Raw genomic sequence first — 22,451 nt, forward strand, 5'->3', positions numbered from 1 at the left:
GACATGATCTGTCCCTTTAACCTGCTCAAGACAATAAAAGTATTCTCCATATATACATGCCCAAAGCAGATCACATCCGCGTTTTTAAACAGAATATTTAATTTATAGAAAGCTTCATCTTAAAAGCACTTAAGCATCCTGACTGATTGGTACACTGACAAGTCAGATGCTTTAGTTTATCGGAACTCGAACTCAGCAAAAAAATAAATAAATAAAACCATCATGCCAAGTTGACATCAAACTGGAGAGAAAGTGTTCAATTATAAAATATCACGTGGAAGAGAGAGAGGAAACCGATTTAAGAGCTCGCATTTTATATCGTCTCTGCTGGAGAAGGCGAGTCTTATAGTTCCTTCAGAATGGGCAGTCTTCCCTCAGATGCATCTGGACCACAGCAGCATCGGGTCATGGCGAGGTGTCCCTAGCTTTACCAAGTACGGAGGGAAAGCGTCTGAGTAGGCTAGCAGACCTAAACGTTGCTTTTGTAGTGGTGACATATTCTTATAATCATTTATCTTCCTCATTACAATTGCGAGTAATGTTAGAGGTAATTGTTTGATTGAGTAGACTGTTCCGCTCACTGTGCGCTCAGCGCGCGCTGTGACGCAGAGAGGAAGTGTCTTTCCTTTGATGCCTGCTCTTGCTGTGCATTAAACTACAGATGTTTTGTTCTAATGCTGTACTGGCATGAGTAGCCCAAAGACATTAGGTCTGTTTATTACAGGATGAATAATGTCACCTTTTCCCCCTGGCAGCCGTAACCTGTATTTCTCGCTGTGCGTAACTGAACAGAAACTTTACGCACCAACACCAAACCTCTCCAAACTCTGTTTCTCTTCCCTCCTCTCCAGCCCATGTCCGCGGAGGAGTCAGCGATAGTTTCGGTGGAGAACACTCGCTTGTCCGGTTTCTGTGAGCGGGATTGCCGTCCTTTCCCAAGCGCACCGATTGAGACCAGCAGGTCCGCCAGAACCCGCAGGGGGCCGTGAGAGCACCGGGACAGCGTGAGAAGATGAATATCCAGGTTCTGCCAGAACACAAGCTCTCGTCGGTGGCCCCGCTGAAACAGTGCAATGTGGAGAAAAAAGAGGTAGAACTGATACTGGTGAAGGACCAGAATGGCGTCCAGTACACCAGTTCCTCCATCATTCCCACCCCCGGCCACCACGCAGGTCCTCCCGGATCCGAGGACGACCGAGAAACTTGGGGCAAGAAAATAGACTTTCTCCTGTCGGTGATTGGCTTCGCTGTGGACCTGGCCAATGTTTGGAGATTTCCTTACTTGTGCTACAAAAATGGAGGAGGTGAGTAAAGCTTTTATTTCTGATCGGTGAACGCGCGTGTACACAGACGGTTAAAATTTTATCAGAGGTCACACAAGTTCTGGCACGTCGCCAGGATTACGTACTAAATCCTCGTAGTAACAAAGGAAAAAATAGTACAAGGCGTAAGTAGTCCGGCCAGGTTAAATCCTTGTAAAGTTATACTACCCCGCAGTGTAGTATTTTTTCTTCTTCATTCATTTTGTGTGTCTATTTTCATTGAGAGGTCAGGTGCCAAATAGTATAAATTGGCGTTAAAATGTTTGGTCTTCTAATAGCTACTTTGCTATACTGCTGTTCTAATTGAACCCCCTAATCTCCTTTAAATATCTCTTTAATTTATGTTTAAGTGCATTCATGGAGAAGTGCATGTGGCCTATAGAAATACTTCATTTCATTTAGGCACGCTCAAGAAAAAGAAAACTGTGAAACATCTACTACTTCACTGAATTTGAAGACTGTCAGACAGTTCAATGTAAGCTGTTAAATATAGAATTTAACAACTGAAAGCCTCCTGGCTCCGAGTCACTCAAGTACTCTGGATGAAACTGATCCAGAAGCAGAAAACGTAGAGCCAAATCACTGCGTTGAAGTTGTTTGAAACAATGTTGTACCGTATTTTTGTCCTTGAAAATAAGGCAAAACTTCTAAATAAACCTATCATTGTTATCTGCTTTAATGCGCCACTCTGAATTCTGTAAACCCAGTAATGCTAAATGAGAAAGCATATGTGGTTAAGTAAATGTCTCCTTTGATAAAGGCATGTAAACATGTAAATCCACTGTAGCTCCACGACTGACGGGCAGTGTTTAATACTCTTAAATCAAATCTTTCTCTAGTTTAAATAAACCGTCCGGTTTATTTGCATGGTCAAACCAGTCTATGAGTGTCTGAGCTCAGGTTTACACACTAATACAAACGTAACAGGTTGTCCATCTGCACTGCTTTCAGAACGATTGACCACTGCGGCTGCACAGTATTGCAAAGGATTGTTTTAAACACAGTGTTGTTTTACCTTCAGCTCACATGACAACAGAGTGCTCGCTAGAAGGTGTGCCGCCGTCCTCTTTGCGCCTGCCAGTCCATTCACGTGGTGAAAATCAACATGTTGTGCTCAGGGGGGGCCACAAAGGGTCAGCTCCACCGCTGGCCTGTCAATCATAATAGCCCTCAGCAAAATGTATTCATTACAGTAGATAATGTGTCAGTCGTGATGGACAATGTCAAGAACAATTCAATTATGAAGAGTCATTTCCTTGTTGGTGTGTGTGCTACTAAACATAGCTGCGAGCCTTCCTGCTTGTCGTGGTGTGTTTGTCCAACAATGTCAAGACCCGCCACCAACATTGTCTTTTCCTTATTTTGTGTGACACTTATCTCCATTTATAGCACAAAGCACATGCGTCACCAGCAGGGAATGAGGTGAAATACACTTGTACAAATGCATGAAATCTACTTATTTCTCTGCCCAGGTGCCTTTTTGATCCCCTACATTCTGTTCTTGGTCATTGCGGGTATGCCATTGTTCTACATGGAACTTGCCTTGGGCCAGTACAACAGGGAAGGGGCAGCTACAGTTTGGAAAATATGCCCTGTCTTTAAAGGTGAGCCCTAACACACACACACACACACACACATCTTTCGCAGAAGTATGCACACGTGAACCTGCATGTGTTCACTCCAGCCTCTCTCTCACCTCTTAAACCGTGCCACTAACTGCTCACTCATGCTCTTTTGCGCTTCCCTTCACTGTCTTGCCCTTTCGTTTGTTGTCCTTTCCCCCTCACAGGTTCATAAGTGTCACTTGCAACTAATCTCTTTGTCTCATGGCCTCTGTCTCGTGTTCACCTCTGCGGATGTTTTGATCTTTTTCCTTGTGTACTTTAAACCAGTCCGTCTATGCTTCTGCAAATGTTGATTTCAAAAAAGGTGAAGGCAAACCAAGCCAGGCTTGCGTACAAGGCGTGCTGTGGAACACAGTATGGGTCACTTTAATTGCACGTCAGTAATTAAGATTAATCAAAAACACAAGAGGAAAATCTCAAATGTAACAGGAGCTGTTTTGTACTATTATGGAGAAATCTATAGCACACTATAAAAACTGACTGACAGGGATTTATGTTGTGTTAACTTGTAAAACTGAAGCTTGCCTGGAGTTAAATATAGCAGTAATGTTTTTTCCCCTGATATAGACTTCACTGTTAAGCCAAACCTGCCAAAAGCAGTTTCCCCTCTCGCACAGATAAGCGAGAAACAGAGATCTATTGGATCTGAATTGCATAAGAGCCATCTTTTTCAACAGATTATTACTTGTGGCATGTCCGATAAGTTCCTCTGTTTGCACTACTGAATCCACACCAGTCATTGCTTTTGTTGGCTTCGGTGCTGAGGAGGGTTTGTGTTTTTTTTCCTGCCCAGAATGAGTGGGTGATGGGTTTATGGCTTCTCTGTTATCAAGAAAGGACTTCACATTCCTGTGGAAGCAAAACAACTCATCCCACATTTACAACAAAAAAAAAACCCAACTTTGATGATGGAAAATAAGCATTAACGCCCAGCGCCCGCTGTACCCTGCTGACGGAAAGATATGTGTAGCATATTATGTTGCAAGGTGCACAGGGCCTCAGATATGAGGCCAAACAGTTTATCGTAACAACAATTTACTGAATTGCACAGAACTTTATGAAAGGAAACTTTTTTATCGAAAAGGTTTTGTTGATGTCATGAATACCACACAACTTGCAATCTACAGCTGCTTTCCATAGTTTGGTGACGATACTTTCTTAAGAATGGCTAAAATGCACGTGATGTTTGAAGTTATGCAGGTTCTTAAAAAAGTGTTTATTAAATGTTATCGCACGTTACAGAGCAAATACCACACGTTTTTTTTAATGCATTATGAAATCTATACCAACTATTATAACAACTATAACCGACAGTACGAAACCTATAATATTGTATCTAAACTATTTTGACAGCAGAAAATGAACAATTAAAGAGAGTTTCTTTAACGTTTATTTACTGTGCATCATTTTGTTTCTCACTTATACCCCGTTGTTCCTCAGGTGTGGGCTACACTGTGATCGTCATAGCCCTGTATGTTGGCTTCTACTACAATGTCATCATTGCCTGGTCCCTGCACTACCTGTTCTCCTCCATGGCCAGAGAGCTGCCGTGGCTCAAGTGTGGCAACATCTGGAACAGTGAGAACTGCACCGACCCCAAGGCCATCAACGGGTCCATCCTCGGCAATGGAACGTCCTACGCCAAGTACAAGATAACCCCGGCAGCAGAGTACTATGAGTGAGTGACTTCTGAAATTCAGAGTATTTGTTTGATCAATTAGTGACCTGTGTTGATGACCTTTATAAACAAAGTGCTTTGACAATCAAGCAAAGCGAATCACAACACAAATAAATCACAGAACTCAAGAAGCAACAAAAGAAAGCAATTAAAAGAAATCAAAGATAATAAATGAAGCAATAAATAAGGAGGAAGGAATAAATAAAAACAATAAAAGACATAAAGTCAATAAAATAACTAAAAGAGACAAAAGAAAGAAAATAAAGCGATAAAAAGAGATAGAAATAAAAGCCATAAAAGAGATAAAGCAATAAAAAGATGGAAAATAAGAATAAGGTAATATAAAAAGTTAGAGGGACGATTAAAATCCAATAAGAAGTCGACATCACATAAAAGCAAGTCTATAAAAGTGAGTTGTAAGAAGTGATTGATGTCACCGTTTCTGCACACTTTATCTCCTCAGGCAGGTCGTTCCAAAGCTGAGGGGCCCTGGCGGCAAAAGCACCTCGTCTCCTTTAGATTTAAGCCTCGACTTTGGAAAGACCAGAAGGGCCCTGCCTGAGGATCAAATTTGGCGGGCTGTCTAGGGTGTCGTCAATTCTCTAATGTAGCTTAGAGTTAGACCCATACGTGCTTTAAAAGTGATCGGTAACACCTTAAAATCAATTCTAAGAGTAACTGGAAGTAAGTACAGAATCAAATTCCCTCTGTCAACGCTCGCCACCTGCCAACAAACATAGATCATAAGCTGCTCGCACTAAACTGTGGCAGCCTAAAATAGACAACCCTGGTCGACTCTTAACACCCACAGACTTATTATTAATATTTGGCCTTAGGACAACGCTAACACGTAGCACTGGAAAAGGTTCTGTTTGACTTTGCCTCTGATTTGATCATGGAATAAATACAAATAAATCAGAGAATCACCACGGCCAATTGAAACGTAATATCAGTCAGGTTTACAGAAACTTAAATGACAATATTTTGACTTTGAATCTAAACTCATTTCTAACACTTTAGATGCTTTCTATGATGCACAAATACCCTAAATTACATAGTTAGAAAACTGTTTTTTAATTTGACACTTCATTCAATTTGACATTTGCATAGTTGTGGTGTCCAAGATATTAAGTCCCTTAAAACAACTGATCCCAACAGAACATAAAGTCACCCACAGTCACACTGATGTGTAACAGCAACTCTCCCAGCAACAATGTTATGGAGGCATAAAGGTCAAATCCATACTGACTTTATTTAATCTAATCAAATGTCAGCCTAAAGTTGTTACATGGATAGATGCTACTATTTCAATGTATTTATAACAGTATTTTCACAATCGCAAAAAGATCAAAGCTTTGGCCTGCATCTGTCTTCACACGACCATCAATGTTTGTTTGTTCATTGTCCTTCATTGTCATTGTTCATTGTTTCATTTGGACACTTATGAATGATACTATTAGGCTGAGTCAGTATATTGAACTCAGTCCACTCCAAAACAAATAATGTCATGTGGAAGTGACGGTTTGATGTTGTTTGAACTATGCTGGCCTTTTACGTAGACCCCTGTCACAATCCAATTAAACAGAACCACATTTCATGAAAAGAGCTTGACACCAGTCATGCAGCGCGAGTAGAGGTGTCCAAAATGATGCTGCCATAAATGTTTGCACCTTTCAAAGGTGTATACATGAAAAGTTCAAATGCGCTCTTTGAAGTGCATGAAAAAGTCCATCTGTTTATACTTCAAAGACAGCCGGTTCTTGCCTAGCTTCTGTGAAGACTGACTGTGCAGCCCACAGGAAGTCTGTGAGGGGACTTGGACAGAACAGGGGACACATGCTAAGCATGACACACAGAATACATTGAGCATACATCCCAACAAATCACTGCGCTGGTTAAAATACAGCCAGTCTGCTGGGTTGCACTGACTCGTAACATATGTTTATTTAATCAGTATTCCTGGATATCTTTACAGTTCCAGGAATGATTTAACATATGTTAAACATAAGTAAACATTTGGACTGAGCATGAAAAAGTCAGCATTCACATGAAAGCCAGTGTCTGTTGAGTTACTACACACTTTAGAAGCAGTGATGCAACATAACTCAAAGAGTAGACGTGATCCATAAAATCAGAAAGCAGACATTCATAGGAAAATAACACTTAATGTGCATGGACAGGCTGACAACAATGAAGTACTTCAGGGCAGATCTTGCTAAGGGTTTGGCTCTGTAGGGGACAATAAATCCTCCTGCTAAGCTTAGAGTACAGGAGCAATGCCAAGGCCCAGCATGAGAGAGTGAGACCAACTGAGTCAACAATTCTCTTGCTCCACCTTTTGCACTCTTCTACATCCACAAACCCTCAGAGCCTACTGTCTTCCTCCATCAGGAGCCCAGTTTGCAACAAAACTAAGCAGACTCATTTCAAACAAAATATTTCTTGGTTATTGGGTTTTGCTAAATAGGAGTTTAGGTTTGTCGAACCAACATGCCTAACATGTACATGCACACTCAGACAAGCAGTGCTGTAGGTTGCCCATAAATACACAACTGAGTGTGTGATCATAATCTCCTTCAGTTTGTCTTGAGTAGCAATCTCGAAGATGTGGTTCTCATAGGCTGCACTTGTGGTGAAAGCTGGTGAATTCATGTGCATGTTTGGACCTAACCCTTACAGAGATACCAACAGTGTCCTCACTAAAGTTTTGACTATGCTGTCTATAACTGCATGTTGTTTTTGAAATGTACAAGATTATTATTTTAAAGTACACACACGCAAATGCAGTACAGGTCAGGCAATGAACAGTGGGTTTATCTGATAGCATTGCTGTATGCACAGATTAGAGCTCTCCATCATGACGACAGGTTTCATAGTTGTATTGATATTTATGGTGTTGACGCAATGGGGGGAAAAAGAACAAAGGAAGAAGGGTTGGTTGTAACTTCAATCGCTGTTTTTACTGTCAGCCAGGTCCTTCATGTGAATCTTGTAACAACTGTTTTTCATTTCGTGGCATTTCGATGACGTCTGGTTTACACATCCCACTCGGTGTATGAGAAGCCTTACTCTGCTTGCTAGTGAACATTAGCCTTCATTGCCGTCATCGTGTCTGGACTTTGTAGGCTACAGTGCGCCACTGCATTCACTCCGACCAAAGCGTAATAAGGAGAATCTCAGAGGCATGCCAGAGTTTGCCAAGAGTCATGTTTGATTACTGACAGCCAGAAATTATAACCTATAGTACACTGCTGCCGGAAACACTATATGACTGAGGAACACTCTTTGAAACAGCAGGTGATACAACACGGGGTTGTGTGAGTACGGACGAAAAGATGGCTTCTGCCAAAAGCCTGACCTGGAATAAAGATCTGGGTTTTTGTCAGTGATTAATTTAATAACTTAATAACTTTATGACATCAAAGAAATCTCCCAGATGTTAAACAAAACACTGCATCATCAATGCTGTCTTGATGCTTTAAGGTATACAAATCATGAATCAAGTAGTCTGGGTGTGCTTTCAAAGGGTTCTTAAGATGCCAGTGTGCTTAATCCGAAATGATTGTCAGATGGAAAAACTGTTGGAAACTCACACCTTTCAACAGCTGCATTGAGAATGTTGAGTTTGATGATTTTGTAAAGTTTCAAAGCAGAATATATGATGGATGCGTCCATTCCAAACAGCAAAAGGTCAGGCATACACAGAGTTATAACTTCTCTTTAAGCTCCCTTCATCAAGTGGCAGAAATATTTATAACAGTAAAGGGTTTCCAGGAATCTTTCTGAAAGTGTGCTTTTACCCTCTATTCAAATTTCCATTGCCCATTTATGTCATTCACCCTGCCTTTAAATGTAGACATAATGAACAGCTCCATAAAACATTATAACTTGGAAAATTAATAGAATTAAATATGAGTTAAACAATACATTCATACATTGTTTAATATGCATGTTTGGTCAGCTTAATTTCTATGGTGTGGTGCTCTTAGACGCCATTGTCCCAAAATGCAAAGTATAAAATCTCTGGACAAAACTTGGGCATTATGTGTTAGTCTCCCTCCTACATTTGAACCAAAGCATAAAGCATTTTAAAACGACAGAATCATTAACATAAACAAATTAGGTGGAAATAAGACAGAACCCTTCAGCTGTGTTTTGATATCAAGTCTTTAGCCCTTATTATCCATGTGTAAATCGCATGTTTTAAGTTAACTAACTAACTAACATTAAGGCCAGGTTGCATGCAAAAGTGTGCCACCCTTAAGTATACAGAGGCCAGCTAACAGCAACATCGAGTGTTAGGAAAGCTACATAAGCAGCTTGCTGAGTGATGATAAGAGTAAATGTGTTTAGAGTAACTGGTCCAAAGGGACCTGGATTGATGTTATAGTGACCATTTACTGGCAGTGCACTATTAATGCTATCAGATGAACAAGGAGGCCTTTGGGCATTACGACACAACACCAACACACAAGGACTCCATGTCATGGGCATAGATTAAATTTTTCTCTCCAAATAAACCGAAGTCTTCACACCGTTATCTGTCTCCCAAGAGACCTTATAGCTTTGAATTTATTATCAGCCAGAGATAAGTAATTGCTGAAGATGAGTTTCACAGATCCTTTGGTCCCTGCAGATTATATTTCTGAACATATTTCAGTTTCCGTGTTCTTGATGTTTGTTTGTGACAGTCGACCTGAGAAACAGATCCAATCCAGTTCCGCTGTTTATCTACCCTAACATCACATGCCGACTTAATTGAATTTTTCTTGAGGAAAGTTTTTGTAAGGGACAACTGTGTATAGGTCATCAGTCTTGGCCTGCAGCTGGATATTCGTGCACTCCCTTATAAGCTGCAGGGGACCAACTATGATAAGGGATGACTTTCAACAACAATGTGCAGGACTTTATTATATTTGCAGCAGAAGATTTTAATTAATAATATACTATTAAATAACAGAAGTAATATTGAAACGGTAAAGTCCTGGTCCTTATCAATGTACTGTAGAATGGGTAGGGTGGTGTAAAATGGCATCATTAGCTGACTTATGGTGCCCTCTATTGGCTAAACGTCATTGCAGGATAAATATGTAAAAAGAATGGTTTAATAGTGATGCAATTATCACAATTTGGTTCGAAAGGCAACCTTAAAAAAATAATGACCTAAATATTAACTACAAATATGTTTAACACAAATTTGTCCAGAGCTATTCAGAGTTTATTAGCTAAACACAGAGTATAAAAATGCAGTGTGCCTTGCTCTACCTCTGAGATTCGAGTGCGAGCTTGAACAAGATATAAGATTTCAAAGAATTTGTGACATTTATTGTCAGTCCGCAAATGCACAACTCTCTACAGAGGCTTCCTATCCTGAATGGTGCTGGTGCTAAACCAGTGAGTGATGTTTCCTGTCAGCTTGATCTCAACATTTTACTGCTCAACAGCGGTGAAATGGTTTAAGGATCTTCAAAGAGATTCTGAATTTCCACAGCTGCCTGAGGTGCTTAAGGCACTCTCCTTTCTCAAAAGACTGACTGTGCTGTCCCGGACTGATCCTTTGTGATTTGGACTCTCAGATATTTGAAGATGCTTACCCTTTCTATACTACCTATCAGTAGCATGTATATCATCTGGCTCTGTGCTCTCCCAAGGCGCCTTGGTTTCTGCAACATTATGAGAAGGCTGTTATCCTGAGTCCAGAGTGACAGGTCAGCTCATTCTCTAGGTAGGCCTCCTCAACGTTGTTGAAGTTTAGGCCCACTGCCACAGTGTCATCAGCAAACTTAATAATTAAATTGGGAGTTGCAGTTGAAACTGGCCACACAGGGTATACAGTAGAGAATAAAGGACATGACCCTTTGAGGATCCTGTGCTTATGGTGACGGAGTACGAAGTGTCTCTCTCCCGCTGCCTGCATGGCTGTTAGGAAGTCCAAGATCGAGGCACACATGCGAGTGATCTGTCCCGGTTCAGCTTAGCAGCAAGTCTGGTGTTGATTATGGTATTGACAACTGAGGTTGCTCGATGAACAGCAGTCTCACATGAGAGCAATTGGTGCCAAGAACCTGGGAGACCAGGTCCAAATCATCCATGGATCTCGGACCAGTATTAAAACTGCAGAGGTACCATGGTCGAGGAAGGAAGGAGATGTAGTCATTCATGAGATGCATTCTAGACAAAAACAAATCTGGTTCTCAGATGTGAACCACAGACTTGGCCAGGGAGAGGTTGAATATTGTGGGAAGTACTGAAGAAAGCCAAGATCCAGATGTCAGATGTGGCTGTTTTCAGGTTCTCCATCCAAAAGGTTAACTTCTCTTTACTCATTATGTCCTGGACACTGATACATTTTCTGCTCCCATTGCTGGGATTAAATACTGGTGGTCAAAACTCAGTGGGACCTAATGCCCAATCCATTTTTGTGAATGCAATATCTCAGCAACATTGAGAGGGAATACAACTATATCAGGTTTATTTTTATATTTTTGTCAAGCTGATAGAATGATACATTCGCAAGTGATTACAGGGAAATCTCCCATTACTATACCCCTAGCGTAGTTGTTAGATGTGCTGTGGAGAGTAGGGTCCACTGACGCTCACATTCTCTGTAGAGAAACAGACTCTCTCTGTTATGTTATATCCATCCTGTTATTGTTTGACTTCTCCTGTTTTAATTAAGGCTTTACATATGCCATTGTATTTTTTTAAGGATAATGTATTCTTTCAAATATTCTAAATTTATTCATATATTCGTAGACCTTCTGGTCTCAGTTGCACAATAATTCTGTGGAAAACACTGAAGGATAGAAGCTGAGATTTGGTTGATCGGTAGAGACATACAACCACTAGGCCGTTATTCTAGTTTATGCCTGTAAACAGCCTTAACCAGTATTTGTGAACAGTGGTTGTCATCTTGGTAAGTCAACCCTGAGAGAAAAGCAGCAAATACAAAGAAGTTATCACACAATCCAGGCTTGAAGCAACACAGTTGCAGATGCCCGCTGCATAAATGATAGCTGGCAAACAAACATTGACATTGTGAATGCGCAAGTAAGGTTGAGAACAGTTAAGGCTTTGCAACTGAGACTCATCAGGGGAAGCCGAATGGTTTTATTCTCTGTTCTCACACATTCTCACGAGATAGACACTGACCTCATCTCAACTATGTAAAGAAAGGAATTAAGCATAGTTTTAGCATTACCTCATGAATTAAGTCAGTTGTCTGTTATAGTCCTCTTTAAATGTGATGAACAACATTTTGAGAAGACTTATGTTTAATGCTTATCAGCCAAGCAGATAGATCCAACCAAAGTGGTGTGCTTCTTTCCAAGAACTCAGAAAGAGTTCACATGTGGAATCAATATTTAGATTTAGATGAATGAAACTCCATTTGTCTCTTTGTTTCATTATGTTACAATAAAACACTAAAACCTTTGAATGCTCACCTTGATTTGACAGCAAGTGTTCAGCTGGATCAGACAATATCAAAGCAATACCAGAAGACATCATCATCAAGAGGTTCAAAGCATTGTGTGTTGTTTGGGAAGAGAATGACTGTATGAGCAACAGTGATGTACATCGTTTAATTTTAAAGCCACTTAACAGATGGACTGGGGTGAGGCTTGACAGTTACAGACTTGAAATGCTAGCTCAGGGTTGAGTCTGGTACTTTGGCACGTGTAGTTTGGGTGGTTTTGTTTACACTACCCCAACTGCAATAGAATCTGGGTGGGCCTGTTCAACCAAAACATCTGTGACCAGAAGACATTGCTGATCCGATTCTGTTTACTTACCAGAGATTATCTTCGTCATATCCTATCATGACACAAACTTTTGTTATACACTTGGAACCGCAAAACAAGTCTATAAATAAAACAAATCATTTTATGTTGTGTGTACATCCTGTAAGTAGTAAATATATTTTTGTGTTGTCTGTATGTGTCCTGCAGACGGGGTGTGCTGCATCTCCACGAAAGTAGGGGTATCCAGGACCTGGGACTGCCTCGATGGGAGTTGACCTTGTGTCTGGTCGTGGTGGTCTTCATCCTATACTTCAGCCTGTGGAAAGGTGTCAAGTCTTCAGGGAAGGTAGGGTCCTGGACCACCTAGCAACAATAACTATTGTTTTCTCAATTTTTACTAAAATTTTCACTAAGACCCAAATCATTTTATGACATCTATATTATCTGCCGAAGACTCCCGTCTGTGATTCTGTTACACAGTTTAAACTGAGTCAGAAAGTCCAGTCAAGAGGTGAACATTGACAGGATGTGAGAGTATTCTGCCATTTACTCATTCCATTCAATGCTATACAATAAAGAACTATACAATAACTACTTTTTTTTTTGTTAATTCAGGTGGTGTACATCACAGCCACTATGCCATATGTGGTCCTTTTTGTTCTGCTGATTCGAGGCGTAACTCTACCAGGGTCCATTGATGGCATCAGGGCCTACCTCCACATCGACTTCAACCGACTCAACAACCTAGATGTAAGAGACACTGATAGTTGATCAAAACCCATCGATGGGTGTTGGAGGGTTTGAATGGGCTGCAAAGGTATCAGTAGTGAAGAATAAGGAAAGATAGTTTTGAGTATGAAATCCAAGGTTTCATTGGTTGACAGCCCTTTAGTTTGTGTTACTTGTTGATCCGGTCTTGTGTTAACCCGATGCACTTGCAGATCCATTAACTTCCTTTAGACTCTACAGTAAACATTTACGTCAAAGTCTATGTGGATTTAGAGAGCTTATTTTCCGTGCGACTGTAAATGATTCGGTGGAGTGTCTCACGCTCTCCAGGTCAAAGGCTGGATTCCAACTGGTGCCTCCCATACTGGATGTCTGTATATTGATGCATGTCATGTATGCAGTAAAAAAGGCAGATACGATCTTCCATTAACTAAGCTGATATATATCTGTAAGGGTTGAGAAAAGTTCAGTTATTTGTGGAACTTATGCAATGATTTATTTGACGTTTTGCAAAACAAAGCCACACTGAAAATCCGCCCTAAATAATGGAAATCAGCATTGATATGATAGTCAGTCCTAAACTAAGATGTATTTCAGCCTTAAAGTGTCTATTTTCTAGAAGTCAAAAGCTTCTCCTTTGTCCTTTTTTTGCTGTAGGTGTGGATTGATGCGGCCACCCAGATATTCTACTCACTAGGAGCAGGATTTGGGGTGCTCATTGCATTTGCCAGTTATAACAAATTTGACAACAACTGCTACAGGTAAGAGCTTGATTCTTTCTGATAGTCCAAACAAGCCCCGAGCAACATAACATCCTGCTGTTTTTGAGCAGTCAGTCTTTTTCAACATGTAACCGGATCACAGAGCAGCAGAGGTGATGCTAATCTGTCCAGCTGAACCCAATGACCAGGTGTTCGCATGATAGATAAAGTACAGGCCAGGAAGGGTTTCCGGATAATAGCCAAGGGCTGTATCTTGACTGCTTGGTCATAGTGCTGCTCTTCTTCAGAAAAAGCAGGCTTGGAGTTGTGAGCTGGGCTTATCTTTTTCTACATAAATAGGTAGCAGTGGTGCAGTTTGAACAGTAAACATACTTCAACCAGCAGGTAGAATATATCTTGCTGGAACACAAAGTCTAATTGAAAATTATCTCTTCCCTGCAGTAATTACTTTAGAAATTCAAGATTTTTTTTCGAATAAATTGTCTACCAATAGGTACAATATAAAGCACAGTGTCATCCCAAGGGCTTCCATGCTATGTCATTGCTGTACTATATGTTATAATAATTAGGGACCACTCCTTTATTGTCTTTCCACATTACCATCACCCTCGACGGGGCCTCCTGCCTTCCTCCTCTTTCATGTCTCATTTAGAAATGCGTGTGGACTACTGGCAGGTGGGATTTGCATTATATCCACAGTGGCAGATGACCATATATGAACTAGGTGAAAGGCAGGAGCCGGGAAGATCCGGTAATGTTAGAAAAACAGCCTCTGAACACAGACTTTTGTTTGAATGCGTGCACAGATGGAGGAAATCTGCATAAGGTACAGTGCAATGATTGAGAAGCACTGTAGCCTCCATCACTACCAAGGAAATAACATTATAGGGTTTAAGTTTTTCCTTCCTGCTTCACTCAATATTCAAAATGTCCTTTCTGTATTATTGTTACGATGTTTTTCCCCCAAATTGAGCTTAAATTGTTTATTTTAGAAGAATGTCATATATATTTTTTAAATTCTCTTTACATCCTGACAGCAGTAGCAGCTCTGTTGTAAGAACATACCATCATTTTATTTGAATCGTATAAAATGATTGGATGGCTTATCTGCCTGTTGTAGTACCTACTTGCGTGCGCTGCACTCTGCCCTTGACACAGACAGAAAAGGTTCTACCACAGACTACACGCATTACAAATGGAGCAAAAATCAGAGGGGGAGTCAGTGACCACAGATTGGGCACCGAACAGCCCACTAAATGAAATTTCGCAAATCAAACCCCCAACCAGGTGCAGAGAACAAAAGCTTATTAACTTGAAATTCCCCTTTTAACAGTGTTAGGCTGATCGGCCAGCTAATAGATCTTGAAACATATAAAGTTACACAAGACCCTATTTTGTCTTTACATGTTCAGGCCAAAAGACTGATACCGTCTTTTAACAAGAGACACTTTGTCCCTATTAAAAGTCACTGCATCATCAGTTGCAAAACTACAAGGCAAAAAGATTGGTAATGTGGACCTTCATGTTTGGACACGAAGGGATGAAACATGTATATATACAGAAACATCTGTCTTAAAAACTTTGTTGTTTCGTGTCGTCTCTCTCCAGGGATGCTCTGTTGACCAGCACTGTGAACTGCGTCACCAGTTTTTTCTCAGGGTTTGCCATCTTCTCTGTGCTCGGGTACATGGCTGACAAACATGGGGTGAGAATAGAAGATGTGGCAACAGAGGGTAAGTGCTTGTGTTCCAGAAACAAGCTCTAAAAAAGAAATCATTTTTTTAAATCTCACTGAATCGTGAAAGTCATCACTTGTGTGTGAGCATGTTTCTGTGTGTATGAACAGGGCCAGGATTGGTGTTCATCATCTATCCTGAGGCAATCTCTACACTTCCTGGCTCAACACTTTGGGCCATTGTGTTCTTCATCATGTTGCTGACTCTGGGTATTGACAGCTCGGTGAGTTCCAATCCAATCTTTCAGCAGGTTGTTATGGACAGAAACAGCTCTGCTAAAAATGTGCACACGTAGCAAATTGGTTAATCAGAATGTGCAAAGGTGATAACATTTTTATTCTATATTTTTGGAAGAAAGTTTTAAAACAAAGTGTGGCTTTCTAAATGTCTGACAAAGTGCTACCTTTGGAGTGTCCGTAGAGAATAAACAGAAAAAAGTGAAAGTCCAGATGCGTTTTGGATTACATTTATATCCATGTATCATGTTGGAAAGCTTGACCCCATGTTGGAGAGTTGCCCCTTAAACTTTATATTGAATATTGCAAACTCACTGGAATCAGCTTCATCTATGAAAAGTTTTTTCCTCCCAAATATGCAATTTGCTCTCAATAATGTGAGATGACCATGACTCATGTGCTATCACATGGAAAGGCCTTTGTTATTATGGCATTTGAAAAATATATTTCTATACTTTTTTATTATGTCAACGTGTATAGCAATACATATCAACCTGTACCAAAAGATGAAGGATGTTACTGCTAAATTGTCATGTTGAAGCATGAAGTGATTTCACCTGTACTAAAACCCAGAAAAAGACTTTTATTAGGTTGAGATTTACGAGTCCAGTGTTTCTCTTGGTTTGTGTCCACCAGATGGGCGGCATGGAGGCAGTCATCACAGGCCTGACAGACGACTTTAAGATCCTCAAAAGAAACCGGAAGCTCTTCACCTTCGCCACGGCCTTTGGAACCTTCCTGGTTGCCCTGTTCTGCATTACTAATGTCAGTATAATTTATGCTCAATATTGAAAACTTGTTTAAGTCCCACTTTTGACATAAAACTCACTGACTTTTTTTCTGCTTGTTGTTGTAACAGTATTTGAGCATAGCTGAGAAATAATAAAAATAACCTCTCAGGAGTGAAATAATAGTTAAAATACAAAAAATACAAAATTCACAGGAAGAAATGTTTAAACTTTAAATATGCCTTAGTAGCAATGGCCCCGAGTGTCAATACCTGATGAATGAGAGATTGATACTGCATAATCTCTCTCTCTCTCTCTCCCCATGGAAGACAGTAACAAAGTTTCATGATGTTATCACATCATTGTCATCACAGAGAAGTTACTTAGTTAGAAAGCCATTGCGTCAAACTCTTATAACAATTTGGAATTTAATTACAGCTCCACGGAGGACGGAAATTATTAATTTCCTCAGTGCTCCTATTCATTTACATGGTATCAGCACCAAGGAGTAACCCTCATCGATTGCTAAAATAAAGGCTTTGGACTCAGAACAGTATTCTGTTAATGATTCACATGGTTCAAATCAAATCAATAGTTTTATTGGGAATGTGAATGACGACCTTCACATGCTAGCTCCATGGCACAATACAATGATTGTACCACTCAGGATACAAATCAAAGACTGCTTGCGCACAAGTTCTAATACACAAGGAATAACCTCTTCACCAAGTTCATCTATGCTACGACAACAACAAAGTGCACGTCATGTTAATTCATGTAATACAAGCATAAGCAGCAGCCTGACGGACCTCTGTTATTGACTACCAGTGTCCACTTATGTTCAGGGGTGTTGACTTATATTACACACTCACACACCAACTGTTTTCTGTCTTCTCCCCTGCAGGGTGGAATCTACGTGCTGACCCTCTTAGATAAGTATGCAGCGGGGACTTCTATACTGTTTGCTGTGTTGATCGAGGCCATCGGAGTGTCGTGGTTTTACGGTATGAAATTTGAAAGTACTCTGGCATAAAATGTGTTTCCTAGCTTCTGAGTCAAGCAAATTAAATTAGCAAGATAAGCGGAAACATCCTTTCCGCTCACCCATTCCCACCATCCTGCTATAATCAGTAAAATAATAAACACGCATCTGAATAATCATCTGTAACAAAAATCTGGCTTGTCATGCTCCCTCCAGGTGTGGACCGCTTCAGTGAAGATATCGAGAGAATGATGGGCTTTAAGCCAGGACTCTACTGGAGGCTGTGCTGGAAGTTTGTCAGCCCAGTTTTTCTGTTGGTGAGTGAACTAAAAACACATTGAAGTGATTACATTGGGCTAATGGGATAATTGGTGTAAGGTCCAATCGCAAACATAAGGCAAGAATAATCAACCACTTAAGAAGTTTAATGGTTTACACTTCAGCCATTCACACATGCTTGCAAGATGTATGAAAGTATCATAGTTACTGTAAAATCTTCTAACATCCATAGACTCATGCAGTGCTCTAATGAATGAAGAGGATTTAAACATATCAGGAGAACCAACAGTAATAAATGTAACATTCCTCACATCATATGTCTGTTGTTTGCTCATCTTTCCTCTACCACAGTTTGTCGTAATTGCTAGCACTTTGACGTCGTCAAGCCTGAAGTATGATGAGTACGTCTTCCCGAGCTGGTCCAATGTGGTTGGCTGGGGTATCGCCATGTCCTCCATGCTGTTTGTCCCCTTCTATGCCATTTATAAGTTCTGCAGCGTACCAGGAACATTTAAAGAGGTAAGTAACATCACCTATTTGTCACACTAAATGTCGTTGTAAGCAACACTTTTTAGTTCATATTTGTGAACGAGAAATAGTGATAAATTGAATTAAATGATTGCCCGGATGACAATTAAGAGGTGGGAATATTGGAAAACAATTTTGAATAAATGGAGTACACAATTAGTGGGAACAGATTGTTCTGAGATAGTACAAATAAAATAAGACTGCACAATGTGCAAATAAACATTGCGTAACAGAAGCCAAATGTTATCATTGGTAAAAAGGCACAATTGTTACTAAAGGGCAACAGTAAGTTCCTCTTCATAGAAAACACCAAATCTGATTTACAAGTGAACTTTCCTTTCTAAACTCGATGACACTGGCACACTCAGATAAAAGATCGCTTCAAAGCATCGAGAGTTTATGATCGTAATCATCAAAGTACCAGACAGCTATTTTCATCCCCTCAGCAGTGGTGTCAGCTTCACTCTCCTGTAACAAATCCCACATCCCATCACCATTTCCCATTGGCTTTCAATGTTGAAGATTCTTCTCAAGCTCCCAGGACATGTCTCCTCCTAACAACAACCAAAATAAACATCTCCGAAGTTCTCTGAAAAAGGATTGCTCACCTGTCCAGAAATACATGTGTACAGTATATGTTGTCAGGTGATACATTGTTTTTTTGATGTCTTGATTGCATTTCTCCGCAAGTACTACATGGACTCTTCCTTTTCCTTTCAGGCTTTGTTCAGACTGCTGGCAAAACAGATGTGTTTGTTTAATCTTATTCTCTGCACTGTTATTTGTAAGCGATCACATTGGATGTACAGACCTCAACAACCTTTCTGGATGGGTGACTGTGGTAATGACGAGGGCGTCAGTAACTTCAAAGACTGATTATGCTTTCAAACAAGGAAGCAGAAATTATACAGAGCCATTATCTCACCCTCCAAACAATCACATGTTGCAGCTCTCTGTTGCATTAGAGCCCATCAGAGACTTTTTGCCAACAGTCTGAACATGGTTTAAGAATATTTAGATGTGGAAAGTGTCATCATTTCAGAAGGAAAGCATTTAAGACTCAATTAAGAAAATAAACCTTTAAAGAATATATTGAGATACATTAAAAGGCAAGTGTGGTTTACGGTATGAATGCCTGCAAGATGATATATTTAGTCATTAATTTAATTTATTTTGAGAGCGTTTGGAATGATGTGTTGGAATTACTTGTTTTGCAGAGAATAGCCTATTGCATCACTCCAGAACATGAACATCATTTGGTGGCTGAAGGAAATGTACGACAATTCACAGTAAGGGCAAACGACTTTGCTTCTCAAACAGTGTTCATTTTAAATGTTTAAACACCTGCAAGGAAGGCGGACTTTTTCGGGTGTAGGCCTTTTAAAGGGTAGCTTACAAAAACAAGTAAAAGTGAAACAAAATGCATTTTTCAAAACATGATTCAAGCCTCTCTTTTGTCTTACAGCTCAAACATTGGTTGGCCATATGATGACAAACACCCAGAATTCCCTCATCCATCCTTATATCTTTGGAGTTCCTGCGTGCCATTTGTGGACGGCCAGACAAGCAGAGCACTGGACTCCAACTTCTCCGAGAAGCCTCCCTCCTCTCCCTGTTCCTTTACCACCCAAGGCCTTTGTTGTCTAAAGAAGCTTCAAGCACTTTGATTTCAGAGTTTTGCCTGTTAACATTTCAATAACATTGTACAACTTCAGCTTATAGGGGAGAGGCACCCCATGGGATATAAATGTACTGTTATTTACCCATGGAAATCATTATGGTGTCATTATTGTCTGTGATGTAACTATTATCTTCTGGAAGGGACAGAAAGGAACCTTGAAACCAAACAATCTGACTTCCCTGTTTACTCGTATACAGTAGACCCAAATATTCACATTTGGAAACTTTTTTAGGCCTTTAATTATTACTTTTTATGTTGAAAGAAAAGTCTCTGTTCTTGCTGTTCTGTTGGCAGAGCTGCTTATCTGTGTCAGTGCCTTATCAAGCAAGACACTTCATGTTTCTCACAGTCCGTACAGGAAGAAATAAAATAAACTGTGTTGACTCAGGAACCCAGTAAATCCAACCACAGTTTGTGGATGGCAGCCTCTCGATTCGACCCTGTCCTTTGATATTCAAGTCAAAGAGCTGGAGGTCAACAGTGCATCAAGGTCAAGCTCATTAGCAAAGAGAAAACGGGCCCGATATAATGTTTAGTGTCAAAGAGGGACGAAGGCTGAACATGGTCAGTGCCTGCCTGCTCAATGAAGGTGAAAAATTTAGCAAAACAAATGGCGTAACTGTTACAAAGAATTATTGTTGTTCGACTTTTACTTTACAAATTTTGTCTGTTCAGTGCTTTAAAGACATATCTGTGGCTTTTCCTCTAAAGAAACAGCAAGAAAAAAAGAGTGTGTGTGCGTTTTTGTGTGTGTAATGGGATTTTGTTGCCAACCATACAGTATGTTGTTAGTGTACAGTACATTGAGGAATGACATCCGGCAATTGCCGTTTTCACTGCACTGTGCATTAACTCTTATGTCAAATGTATGATAATAACTCTTATTTTTTTTAAACATATCTTGTGTTGGTCCACTTTTTCATCACCATAGAAGTGCCAATGTGTTCCTTTAAGAATGTTTTTAATGATCTTATTCTGTTCCTTTTTTTATTTATTGGAATGAAGTTGAATTTTAACCTTTAATCATAACAAACCCTTGCTGAAAGGAATAAAGCCACACAGAAAAAAACAGATATATGTGGAATATATAAGAAGATATATAAATATATAAATTTATTCTTTTGTTACATCTACTCTTGTATTTATCAAATAGTTTATAACAAAAACGTGAATGTAAAGTATTTTAAGCGTAACTGTCGACAGTCATAACATGGTGTTTGATGTATAGCTAAGAGGAACTATTAAGAAAAAATATTCTTCGGTGTAACCCCGGGCTCCTTTGTCACATGTTAGTGTGAACAAAGACCCTGGTTTGGACTATGTTTACAAAAATACTATGTACAATACCAACGTCCTGTTGAGCGTGAGTGACAACTATCCATGAAGAAGTCTCAAGTATTCAAACTATGATAATAAAGATTTTCTTCTGTACACAAGTGAAGAACATTGTGCTTTGATTAAATGTCAGATAGGAGTGGGTTTAAGGTTTGGGTTCCTCTGGTCCAACCGTTCAGCTTTACTGCTGACTGAGGGCTTCTCATGTCACATACACACATGGGTCTGTATGTGACTGACTGACTGAGTGAGTGAGTGAGTGAGTGACGGTACTTTCAGAGCCATATAAAGTAAAAATAAAAGCATTGTGTACAAACAAGGGGAGTTTTTTCTGTTAGCGCGCAACTAAAACACCGAATCTTTTGATTTAAAATTACTTGATGACATATTCTACTGTCAGCTAGCCGGTAGCACAAGTTTGTCGCCTCAACGCCAGTCTAGGCTCTCAGAGCTGTCGCATTAACTATTGAGTCCTGCGAGCGATATAAGATTGCCGCCTTAGGACACTTTCGAACCAACTGAAAGATGATAGAAAAGTATGACACTTGAATATTACTACCTTTTTTTCCCCCCATATGTTGCAATGTTCTTTCAGGTATAACTTGGATAGATGTAGGCTTAATAAACGACTTCGCCCCGCTATTCCGCCTCCATGCGTTTTACACAGAAGACGGAACATAACAGAAGTGTCATACTTCCGCCTTGAACTGGCAGTGTAAGGGGCTTGAGACACTTCATTATGAACCTTGCATCGTAAAGAAACAGGAGGAATGAAACTGGGGTTAAATGTGTCAGTGCTAGGCCTACCGGTATATTATATGACCGTTTGCTAGAAAGTGCTGTCCTGAATGGTCAAGAAAAGCTCCTGGAAAATGTCCTGGAAAATGATTTCTTAAAAAGAGTGGGAACCCTGTTAAAAGAACTCCAAAGTTAGAAGAAACTGAAGATTTATGAAAGTGTGACTTTTTATTTGCAACTGTAGTTTTAAAACACTTGTCTGAAAACAAAAGAAAGTTCACTTACTATCGTAAGCAGATGCCTCAGTTGAATGTGCATACGATAGTAATAATGTAGTAGTCCTTGGAGAAATCATTTTTGGAGGAGATTTTGTAACAGTCGCTGTTGGCT

At 40.0% G+C, this 22,451-nt stretch overlaps 1 protein-coding gene across 2 annotated transcripts; it reads left to right on the plus strand.

Annotated features, from left to right (window-relative positions):
• Positions 1-385: 385 nt before the first annotated feature.
• slc6a2 (solute carrier family 6 member 2) lies at positions 386-21,104 on the plus strand. Of its 2 annotated transcripts, XM_069680422.1 has the most exons (15): positions 386-434; positions 852-1,304; positions 2,795-2,926; positions 4,388-4,625; positions 12,575-12,713; positions 12,983-13,117; positions 13,754-13,857; positions 15,427-15,551; positions 15,665-15,777; positions 16,427-16,555; positions 17,423-17,522; positions 17,717-17,817; positions 18,131-18,298; positions 19,525-19,596; positions 19,773-21,104. In XM_069680422.1, exons 2-15 carry the CDS (start codon positions 1,013-1,015, stop codon positions 19,794-19,796), a joined length of 1,872 nt encoding a protein of 623 aa, XP_069536523.1. In that variant the 5' UTR covers positions 386-434; positions 852-1,012; the 3' UTR covers positions 19,797-21,104. The 2 variants fall into 2 exon arrangements, with proteins under 2 accessions (XP_069536523.1, XP_069536597.1); XM_069680496.1 differs by lacking the exon at positions 386-434 and having other exon boundaries at positions 737-1,304.
• Positions 21,105-22,451: the final 1,347 nt, after the last annotated feature.

This window comes from Semicossyphus pulcher, unplaced genomic scaffold (genome assembly GCF_022749685.1).
Source record: "Semicossyphus pulcher isolate SPU_LCO1_2020_fin unplaced genomic scaffold, fSemPul1.0.p SCAF_1, whole genome shotgun sequence".
Taxonomy (NCBI): domain Eukaryota; kingdom Metazoa; phylum Chordata; class Actinopteri; order Labriformes; family Labridae; genus Semicossyphus; species Semicossyphus pulcher.